Source organism: Rattus norvegicus, chromosome X (assembly GCF_036323735.1).
Source record: "Rattus norvegicus strain BN/NHsdMcwi chromosome X, GRCr8, whole genome shotgun sequence".
NCBI classification, from domain to species: Eukaryota; Metazoa; Chordata; class Mammalia; order Rodentia; family Muridae; genus Rattus; species Rattus norvegicus.
In genome coordinates this window covers 72,903,143-72,914,957 of record NC_086039.1, presented here as the reverse complement: position 1 = coordinate 72,914,957, position 11,815 = coordinate 72,903,143, and the positions used below count along the sequence as shown (strand labels likewise).

The 11,815-nt window shown below is 45.9% G+C and overlaps 1 protein-coding gene across 1 annotated transcript in view; it reads left to right on the top strand.

Moving 5' to 3' along the window:
* The first annotated feature begins 658 nt into the window (after positions 1 to 658).
* Slc16a2 (solute carrier family 16 member 2) overlaps positions 659 to 11,815 on the top strand; it is a 123,204-nt gene continuing 112,047 nt past the window's right edge. The window contains exon 1 of the mRNA NM_147216.2: positions 659 to 1,106. Within this exon, the coding sequence (NP_671749.2) occupies positions 659 to 1,106 (448 nt within the window). The remainder of the gene's footprint in view (positions 1,107 to 11,815) is intronic.

Genomic DNA, 11,815 nt, shown 5'->3' with positions numbered 1-11,815 from the left:
GTGGAAACACAGGGACTCCAGAGGACAGGGTGGGGTCTGTCACGGACCAACTCTTGTCTTGGGGCTCCCAGGACCAATCTAGCTGCAAGTTGCTTTGAAAGCAAAGAGGGAGTGGAGTCAAGGAACAGACAGGGTCTTCCTTAGAGGCTAGAGATTGATCGGTGTGGGTTCTGGGACTTGCGGGGAGGAGAAGGTAGGGTAACAGGGTAGTTTGTGCTCCTTTTGCTAATTTAACTCGTCTTCTAAGCATCTGAACCAAGAATAGGAGTCAGGAATTTGAAAAGGGAGTTTGGGGCGGCAGCAGCGGCTAGAGTAGGTAGGCAAGTAAGAGGAGGAAGGGCTGGGGAGAAGAGCGAGGTTGTAGCGGCTGCCTGTTGAGGAAGAAGTGGGAGGGAGGAGGGGGAGGAGAGAGAGATGACGTGGGGAGACGAGGAGGGGGGTAGGACGGGGGAGGAGAAGGAGAGGGCTCGAGGGACCGTCTGTCGCGGGACAGGCTGGCCAGCTCGGGCGGGCGCTGGGAGGAGGAGGCAGGGACTGAGGCAGCGGCCGCAGCAGTGCTCGGAGCGGCGGCAGGAGCAGTAGCAGCAGAAACAAGTACCAGCCAGACAACAGCTCCTCCGGCTCCCTCCCGCAAGCCACAGTCAGTCCCCTAGCCACGATGGCGCTGCCAAGCCCGGCGAGCGAGGAAGCTGAGGGGCCCTGTCAGGAGGCAAACCAGGAATATCAGGAGCCGGTGTGTAGTCCTGTGCCCGAGCCGGAGCCAGAGCCGGAGCCCGAACCGGAGCCTGAGCCAGAGCCGGTGCCAGTGCCCCCACCCGAGCCTCAGCCTGAGCCCGAGCCCCAGCCCCTACCCGACCCTGCACCCCTGCCGGTGCTGGGCTTTGAGGCTGAGCCAGTGCAAGAACCCGAGCCCACGCCCACAGTGGAGACCCGAGGCACCGCGCGTGGCTTTCAGCCTCCCGAAGGTGGCTTCGGCTGGATAGTGGTGTTTGCAGCCACCTGGTGCAACGGCTCCATCTTCGGCATCCATAACTCTGTTGGTATCCTCTACTCCATGCTACTAGAGGAGGAAAAAGAGAAAAATCGCCAAGTGGAGTTCCAAGCAGGTGAGTGGTTCCACGTGCCCCGCCTGGCATTGTGGGCAAGGCGTCTGCCCCCTCCGTCATCCCCATACCTCCTGGTCTAAGACGCCCTTCCAAAGCGCCTTTCTCACTCCTTCTTGCCCGTGTCCTGCTAGGGCATGGGTCGCAGGGCTCTGGACAGCCTGGGCAATGGAGCTCTAGGCTGAAGCGGTCCCCGGGGTGAGACCGCTTCATTGGTTACAGGCAAGCAATGAACTTTTTGCCCTGGGACAAAGCCAGACTCACCTTTTAGATTGTTTAAAGTACTTTGCCCATGTGTGCTGGGGAAAATATTTGCAGGATTTGGGGGCGGGGGTGGGAAGCGAAGTCATGTAGATAGGAGACAGTAGGAAGGTTGAAGGGCTCAAAGAGAAGTACCGAACAACGGGTCCCCGCAGCAGCCCCCATTGCTTTCGGGGACCAGAGCTGTTTTCTGTCAAAACCCACTTCAGGAATCCTGATGACTCTTCGCTCCGAGTCAACACATGGCAGGCGTGTGTGTCGGCAGGAGAGAAAGGGAGGAGTGCAGGGGGGGCGTGCGCGCGTCTCTGCCTGCTGTGGGTACGGCCCAGCCAGGCGGTGCGGTCGCCTGCGGTTCCCGGAGAGCAAGCGGCTCGCTGTGCACTGGAAGACCAGCACCAAAGGAGGCAGGGAGGCGGCATACAGAATGGGTCCTGAGACTCAGTCCGCACCTCAAGCTGCCCGGTCTCTGGCTCCCTACACCTCTGTTATCCAACGGGGCTTCTTTCTCCCCGAAGTTAGAATGTTGACCGTCACTCCAGCTTTGGCTTGGTCAACCCTAAGACTGGGCAGGGTTGGAGACATAGCCCTCACCTTACAGGCACGTGGCTGTGTGCAGACTCCCTAGCACGAAGACCCAGCAGTGACCTCCGGAAACGCAGACTGTTCACTCTGTAGAAGAAGCCCCTCAGCTGCTCTGATGAGAGGTTTCATGAAATCCTGGTTCCCTCTCTGAGCTGTCAGGATAGCTGGAAATGTGCGCACCATCTCTTCAAGTTCCCTACTTGGAAAAAGTGGAAAACATAGTGTTCCCTGGAGTTCTAGGGGGGGGGTCCATTTTTTTGGCCAACCTCCAAAAAGGGGGACTTTTGGATTATCAAATGAAATAGAAACCTTGAATTCTGGGATGCCGGCTTGTGGGTTACTTTGGGCCCCTCCATGGCCTTCAATCAAGGAGGTGCGTTGTTTGCAGCTTTGCCGAGCTGTCCGGCAGAAGGGGCTTTGGGACTCTTGTGCCTCAGACCTTGTGACCCATTGGCACAGCTGCAGTGTACAGGCCCCACTTGAGAAAAATCTCGAGTGTATTCAGCAGCTGTAAATGGCAGTCTCTGACAACCTAGGCTACTCGGTACTGGAGTCGAGGGGTCCCTGGACTCCAGCGGACAACTTCTGGGTGGAAAGCGGCTTCTATACTCCCTGGGACCACCTTTTTCCTGCTTTGATGCAGATCAGGGGCTCTTTGGAAAGCAGCCAGGCTAGGCCCTCAGGATGTTGCCTTGGTTACTGGGGGAGGGGAGTTGGGGGGGCACCTGCTGAGAGTTGCCTTGTGGTTGAAGGCAGGCCAATGGCCTTCAGGGTCAGTGGCAAAGTTTAGGCGAAATTTAAAGGAAAGCAGTGGAGGCTGTGCTGAAATTAGGCCCCAGTATTTGCGTGATGTGATCAGGCCTAGCGCTGGGGCCTCAGGAGCATGCAATAAAACTTGGAAAAACCACTATTTTACCAGGAAGAGGTTCACTGCTGGGGAACAGACTTCAAAGTAGGTGATCATAGGAGACTCAGGGGGAGGGCTGGCAGGGACTTTCCGGTCAATACCTCACAGTGCAGCTGGAGGGGGCGGTGGTGCTGTGGTCTTTACAGAGGTGTGGCTAGTATGTAGTATGCCAACACGGACTAGGTCCACTGAGGAGCTGGAGTTACTGGCTTAACCTATGGAGAGTATAGGTCAGGAAGAGACAGAATGGAATTTGGCATTTCCCAAGGGTCTGAGAATACTTTGGTGTGGGACCTTGTTATGGTATATTGTGATTTCACAGAAGTTATTTTTAATACTGAGCCTTTGAGGAATGCCTCGGTTTTTATTTTGAAAGTAACACCCTACTAAATTATTGTAAATACTTTTCAGAAACATTTTATCCTCGGAATTGCCTTTCTTGAGACCCTCGGATTTCTGAAGCTACTGTTTATTGACTTGTCTTTTGGGACAAGCTCTTGCCATGTAGCCTTGGGTAGCTCCCAGTAGTTTTAACTTGTCACAGTCCTCCTGCCTCAAATTCCTAAGTCCTAGGATTATAAGCATGTGTCACCATACCTTGCCCAAGTCACAGTTCAGATCTTGATATTCCAAACACCTTTGCCTGCATACAATTCCTCTGTCTATTCAAAATTTTGTGTCCACCTATGTCACAGCACTGGAATATCAAACAGATGGGGAAAACAGTATTTTGCTAATGTCTTGATAAGTCAGCATTTGCCCAATAACCACTCTGGAAGGACACTTAAGGAAGTTGGTACATTGTTTATTTCTATTAATGTGATGATTTTTACATTTTCTTGATATCTTACATCTCATCCATTCCTAACAATTTATTAATTTAGTATTTGAAAGTACTCTGCAACTCAAATGGTTTTTTTGTTGGGTCTAACACTGTCATAGCCGTGAAGTTGTGCATAATGGCTTAATGGGTATAAGGTTCTGCAGTAGTGAAAGTCCCAGAGAAAGGTAAATTTTGATGTCTACAAGACAATTTCAAACAAGAGGTCTCTGGCACAGGTCAAGGAACAGAGAGAATGAAAGTAGACCTTGAGCTGTCCTAAAGCAGGTAATATACAATCTTCATGAATCCTGTGTTTTTGAGGTTCTGGTGTGTCTCCAGTTATATATTTTGGGGCCTTTCTTCATCTCATTTAAGGGAAGCCAACTCTCTCTAGAACCTAGGCCTGGGAGGACTGACAGGCAAAAAGGGTTCTTGAGAGTGAAACAAAAAACCAAGGTCTAGGCTTGGGGGGGGGGTAAAGGGGTAAAGAACAAAAGAGAAAGAAGTGTAGACTTTTGTAGAAGTCACAGGAAATTGGGGATCTCTCCAGCGCCCCCCTAAAAAAAGCATCAGATAGGACAGCAGGCAGCCAGACCATTTTGTGCGACATATAGACCAAGCATGGTTTCTTGGGACAACAGCTGACACTTATGATAGGAAATAGGAGCAAGACAGTACTGGGTACCAGCCCTAGCTCACTCTTCAAACCTTAAGTAGAGGCAAGGTTGGGGTTTATGTCCAGCAGATAAGGCGGCTTTAGCCAGAGTTGCTAACATTGGATTGAAACTAAGTCTATTTTAGAGTGCTTCAGAGTAAGCCCATTATCTTGCTGTTTCAGCCTTGACTTCCAGTTTACCACTGAGCCGTACATGATGAGAGGTCCTTTTATTGGGGAGTTTAGAGGTATAGTCCTTGGAAATTCCTGAAGGAGGCAAGGCTAGGGCTCTCACTACTAAACAAAGTGGGCAATAGTAAGGAAGATTCACTACTGGTACAAGATGGTTTAGGTTGATGATCTACCCGGCAGAGAAAAACTTTTCTCGGCATACAGAAGACTAATCTACCACGTTTTACAGTGAGTAGGGGCAGAAGCAAGACAGCTGTCTGTCTTTCACCTCATCGTACTTGCTTCAGTGTCTCATTGGCTTTACTAGTAAATTGTTGACTTTGACATCGAGGTATCTTTCGAGTGAACATCTGTCACTCCCCTGACTTTGGCAGAAGGCTTTTGCCTGCTATCCAGAGCAAGATCATGTTAGTGCTTTAGGCCAATGGCTGGGCATCTTTCAAATCATTCCTCTGCCTCTTCTCCAACCAAAGTGGGTTCTGATCTGTGACCCTGGTTCATGCTATAAAGAATGAAGATGAGAGACTGGGTCACTGGAAAACCAAATAAAAAATGCTCGTTGGAGCTGCTAGCTGGGTACCTCTGGAGCCTTGTCTCACTGTCCAGTGGCCTCAAGTGCTCATTTTAACCAACTCCTCTTCCTCTTGCCCCAACTCCTCCTCCTAGTGGTATTGGCAAGTGAAACTTACTCTAAATCTAAAAAGAGTGAGCTCTCAGGCCAAATCTGAACACAACGCCCCCCACCAAACTGGTTATCTCAATGATAGCAGCTAGGAGTTACAAAACTGGCTCTGTACATCAATTATCTATCTATCTATCTATCTATCTATCTATCTATCTATCTATCTATCTATCTATCTATCTATAAAACAAGAAAGCCAACTGTGTGAATTTTCTAACCCCAACGTTATATCCTTCTAGCATTGTGTGGTAGCTCAGTCTTTACTACTCACCTAGTATAAGTTTCGACACACACACAAAAAAAAGTTGTTAAGCTTCCTGAAGGGGCAGTTAGGTGGAGTTGAGGGTCTATTAGGGAAGTGAAGAAAAGCACATGGACACCATTTTCTGCTTTATCTGGTGTTGTTGTTGTTGTTGTTGTTGTTGTTGTTGTTGTTGTTGTTGTTTTTGAGACTATGGGGCTTTTAAATTTGTGCACCTTTAAAAAGACCAACTCCATTTTGTTCACTATGTAAGAGCAACTCTGAGCCTACACATATTTTTCCCACAATGTTCTCCTCTCCAGAGAACTGGATTTCGAAAAGAACTCTCAACTTGGCGTGCTGCTAGTCTGTACGATGCTCTTTCCCAGTATTCAAATCTGTTCCTCAAAAGTATTAAACTGAAAGCACTCCCTTGGGCCTCAGCTTGGACCCCTCTCTTAAAACTACATTTACTTTTATGATTTTATGTGTATGTGTTTTGCCTGCATGTACATCTGTGCATCACATGTGTGCCTGGTGCCCTAAGAGGTGAGGAGCCTCCATGTGGGTGCTGCGAAGAGAGTTTGGGCCCTTTGCAGCAACCAGAAGTGCTTTTAACCACAGAGCCAACTCTCCAGCCCCGGGCCCCTCTCATAAAATTTAATTTCCTACAGCTTTCTCTCATTTCTCATAAATGCATGGTCAGTGTGACCTCTGTTTTTTCTTACTTCAGGCTAGAAGAGGAAACCAAGATTTCTGAACGTGATACAGAGCTTTCCACTGGGGGGCTTTAGACAGGACATCTTTGTAACTGGCTTGGGGGTTGTTGGAGAGCCTTGGAGAAGGTTGAAATGCTTGCCTGTCATCCCTGGTCAACTTTGGCTTTGCTCTTGGTTTGACTGAGAGTGCCTAAAGAGGCGCCAGGCATGGTGTGCTTTCCTATTTTTCTGGATTTTTATTTTCTTGTCGTTTGACAATGTTTTCATGAAGAATAAGCAAGCAGCTAGACTATCAACATTTGCAGAAGTATGTAAGAGATGCTGTCTCCACCTTTTGAGAAGTCCAGTTTCTCAGGAGGGTGCCTTGCTCTTCCTCTCAAGCAAATGCCATGGGGTTTGCTTTGTTTTATTATGTGTTAAAAAGAATTACTTTGTTTGTTTGTTTGTTTTAGATTGTGTGCATGATGGAGTGTGATTTCTTGACTTGAACTATCACATGGATTGAGTGTGTAAGCTCTAGAGAAAAGGACTTGTTTTCCTTGTTTGTTTATTTGATCGATTATCTTTTAAGACAAGAGCTCACTACTAAAAGCAAGCTGCCCTCAGACTTGCAGTGACCCTCCTGCCTCTACCTCCTGAGTACTCAGATTATAAGCATGCATAACTACATGTGGCAGCACGACCCTGTTCTTAAAACATGCACGTGTATATGCACATGTATACCGTCACTCATGTGTTGTGAATATCCCATTGGAAAGAAGTCTTCCCCTATCTTTCTACAGAGTTCAATTTAATGTGACACAGATACAAAGTATCTAGACTAAAAAACATGCTAGGTCAAGAGGATAGAGAGTATGGTCAGCCTGGCTGGGTCTTACTTCTTGGTCTAGACCCATTTGCTATTCCCCAGTTATGAGACAAAGAAACATTTATTACAAATTAGACTCTGTATTCACATTGCCCCCTATTCTTCATGCTACCCAGTGTTCAAATGCTGCAGAGAAGGGAGCTGTGCTCATTGCAGCCATCTCTGGCTTCAGTGGTAATAAAGGACCTGCTCTGAAGGGAATGCATTGCCTGCTTCTATGAAGCCATTCAGCATCTATTTGTGGGTGGTGAGTGTGGCATGCAACCTCTTCATCTTCGCAGTCTTGTCCTTTTCTGTTCTCTACTGTGTTTGTAGGATTGATAAGAGGAAAGTGCAAGACTGACTGACTGTCCCCACCACATTGGCTCAGCTCCCCTCACTTTTCATTGTGTCTTTTTATCCTATTTGCTAGATATGCCATCTTCCTTCCTCCCCACATTGTTCTCCCTCTTCTCTTGCTCTCCACTTCTTCGTTAGGAAAGCAATTGTTTAGGATGTTACACAAGCTCAACTCTATCTGCAGCCTCAAGATCACACACACACACACATGCACACACACATCACTCACACACACACACACCACACACACACACACACACACACACACATCTCTCTCTCTCTCTCTCTCTCTCTCTCTCTCTCTCTCTCTCCCCCTTTTATTTTCTCCCCTCTTTTGCTTTCCTCTCTGAGCAAAGGCTAACTCAAGGGTACAGAAACCACCTCTAGAGTTTTGTGGTAGAATAGCTGCTATAAAACCCATTTGGCCATTTCCACACCGTCTTGTTTCACAGCCCAAGAGGTATTATTATGGTTGACTCTTGACTCTTAATTAAAAAATTAAGAAACATCTTCGCTTTTGCTTTAAGTCCTCACCATCATTGTTCTCCATCTCCTAGATCTCCAGAACTCCGACTGGGTTTAGCTTCAGGGTTCTGGTTCATAGTATGTTAGCTCCTATCATCTCTCTTTTTGCCAGGAAAAGATGCACAGTTGGTTGTAGAAAGATCAGAGAAGGAAGGAAACAGATACTCACACCTTCAAGAATAAAAGTTTAGGGAGGGCAGAGAGAGGAAAGTAGTTCCTGGGTTAGTTGCTTTCCTGTTTCTATGAGCGTGAGCAGAAACAAGGAAAGGGGATGTTGCTAAATAACCAGTCCCCACACATGTTCTTTGCCTACTTTTTCCTGGGGAATCTACCCACCTACCATTTTATCCCAGCCATAATGGTATACACATGCACCCATGTATTCAGACCTGTGTGTTTGTGTGTATAGAGAGATAGATAATGTCTAACTGACCTATTAGTAGAGTTCCTTTAAACATGGTGTCTATGAGGTTGAAGTCATGGTTTTAGCCACTTGTTCAGGTTACTGAGCTCACAAACAAAAAGATTCTTCTGTTGAAGGTCCACATCACTCTTACAGGCATGAGAGAATTGGATAGAAGATTGGAGATAACTCCCAGCCTGCCCTCTTTGCCGCTGGGGCGCAGGGGCTTTGTGAGGGGCAGTATGGAGCATAGAGCCTAGCATGACCACCTCTGCTGCATTTCACAGTGGCATTTCTTTGTTCTTTAGCTCCATAATTTTGCTAAGCCTCCTATTAATAGTAGTAGCATAGTTGTGATAAGCAACATTTACTTAACAGCAATGGGTTCTATGGAAAGTGCCATCCTGAGCACGTTCAAGTACTGATTTGTTTTAATTCTCAACAGTTTAATTGTGTAGGTACCACCACTTCCTTCATTTTGTAGATAAATCAAGGCACAGAGATACCATGTTCAGGTTCACGTGGCAAAAGCCAGGACTTGGATCTCAACAGTCTAAGCCCAGAACTCTCGGGTTTTGTCCCTGATTTAACACATAGTGCAGGGACACTACTTTGGAGTTTTCTGCTTCCTGTGACTTCTAGATATCCTTATGAAAAAGGGAGATGGGGGTTTAGTAAAGAAAGGTTGGGAAGTCTTCTGATATAGGACATCATCTTCTCACCACCAATCTCACTGTATCCAGAGTGTGTGTGCAAAGAATCATAATCCAAAAGTCCAAAAAGTGTTAGACAATTTGTCACTTTTTTGTCCTTTAATCCTGAACAAATCGCATAACATTTCTAGGATTCAGTAGTCCCACATACAAAGGCTACAAAGCTGCCCTCAGCAAGTAATATTTAATTTGGTAACTCTGTCAGGGTGGAACGTGACTGTGTGTTTGTAAAGGGTTTTTGTAAATTGTGGTCATTGCTGTTATTATGATGAGCCTTGCTCAGACTCTAGAAATGAAGTCAGTATGCTTTTGTCTAAATGTGTCTCTAAATATCTCTTCCTGTCCTCTCACTCTCCATTCCGTCTCTTCACCATCTCCTCTCTGGATTCTTCTGCAGTTTAGTCTGATGTCCTAAAGCTAAAGACTGGACTGGTTGTGTTTTCTTTGTTCCTCGGCTCTAGGAAAGCCCAAGCAGAGGAGGGGCCAGATCCCAGGTCATATACATTCAAGGAAACAAGGCATGTGGAAATATTTACAGTACTTGGCAAGAGCTCACAAACCTCACTCTGTCAAGGGCTGAATTTTTTAGTAGGAACTGCTAAGACTGGGGGGGGGGTGGAGGGTGGATGGTGGATGGAGTTGAAGTGTCACTTCCTCCAGGGAGTCTGTCACAGACTCTTGTTCTCTTGCAGATAGTAAGGAAGAAGGAAAGGGATATTTAAGGTCAGAAGGCCTGGGCCAGGGGACATTAAGTTTATAAGAAGACTTGCTCCTTTGTGTTCAGCTCTGGAGTGGCCAGTTTCCTTGTATTTTAAACAGGATAGCCCCAGAGAGCTGAGGTCACAAAGGAGGACTGCAGTAGTAGATGGAGCATACATTTCAGTGGCCACTTAGAAAGCCTCCATTAAGACCAGTTAGTTGTCTGAGGAAATGGTTTTATTTTGTTTCTTTGGGAAAAGGGCCTTACTCTATAGCCCAGGCTGTCTTTGAACTCATGGTGATCCCTCTGCCTCAGATATCATGTGTTGGTATTGTAAGCATATGCCACTATGCCTGATATATTTTTCTTTCATTGCTTGTAACAAAATGTAAACCACAGCCCTCCTTTAAGACAACAGATTTTAAATACACCACAAGTAAACATCCTGATTTTAGCTATTCAAATATCTGAGCTAAAGGCCTAAAGTTATAGATCGATGGCAGAGAATTTGCCTAGCATATACAAACATCCTGGGGTCTGTCCCTAATCTACCCCCAACCAAGAGATTGAGGTAAATATGGAGAGAGAGAGAGAGAGAGAGAGAGAGAGAGAGAGAGAGAGAGAGATTCCCATCTGACAGGTCTATAATTGAGCTATATGTGGAAAGGTGTGTCCTTAACTAATCCGTTTGTAGTGGAGCTTGCTTTGAAAGGGGGTTGAGAAATGAGTGAAGACGGTGAGTTGCTGGCATGCTGCATGCTTGTCAGTTCAGTCACTGGCAATATGCTTCCCTTCGTATCCTGAGTCAATCCTCAGGAGTTACTTTGTGGAAACACATGGAGATAAAATTCAAAAGGTACAGCATTAAAAATTCCCTCTCTCTCTCTCTCTCTCTCTCTCTCTCTCTCTCTCTCTCTCTCTCTCTCTCTCTCCTGTTTCTCTCCAAGGCTATCAGAACTTTCTGAGTATCCTTCCAGAAACATTATGTTTCTTGCTAGCATTTCAATGCATAGCCTACCCTTAAAGTGCAAATGACAGAACATAACCCACATTATCTTCTAACTTGCCTTCAAGCTTCAAAGTACCATGGGTATTAGTTATACATTAAGTCCATAAAGCAAGCCTTCATTCTTTGCTGCAGCCACATCATATTTTTAAATGGGTATATCATAAAATATTTAATCAGTGTCTCCAATATTTTCCTATGGGCTTTAGAATGAAACAGCAGTAGATGGAAATACCTTATCATATGGTTCCTGGACAAAGTTTTCAACTTCTTGGAAATTTTATTAGTTTTCTAATACATAAAATAACATCATCACCAATATGGAGGTTAAATGAGACAACACATGTTCAGCATCTAACAAACAGTTTGGCACCTACGAAGTAAGCATCCGATTAAATGTGAGCTCTTTCCTGGCTCACATGCCTTCCCCATCCATTTTCCTCTCATTGCACAAATGTGGGTTTAATCCAAGAGAGAATAGGTCTTTACTGTGTGCTGGAAGGACCTCCAGATGAGTGAGAGCAGTGTCCCTTAAGAAGTTTACCATTTCTTTGAAGAAAAAAAACCACAACATTGAAAATAATTATGGTTATTGCTAAGTAGGAAAAAATGTGTATTGTATTGAATTGAATGTTGTTATCACTTTCTTGTGGTGATGTGGGCAAAGAGAAAAGAATGTCAAATCAAGGGAAACTTGCTGGTAGGGTTGGAACTTAACATAGGGTTTAGCTACATAGGAAATGGGCAAAATAACATTAAAGGAATTGAGAATGAGACAATTTGTAACCAGGTATTGTGGTGCAGGCCTATAATCCTAGCACTTGAATAGAGAGGCAGGAGGATCAGGAGTTCACAGCCTAGTACTACTTTGTTTCCAACTACAAAAATAAAAAAACAGAACAAAAGAATTAGACAATTTGATTGTGTCTCAGATTTTGTTTTTTGTTGTTTTGTTTTGGGGTGGGTTTTCCCCCTCTGAGAATCCAGTGAGTCACTGTTCCCCATTAGGCCCTACATAGCAGGTGGGGTAGGGTGGGACTGAAGGGTAGGAGAAGAAAAAATACTGAGGATATTTGGAGAGGAGGGCATGGGCCGG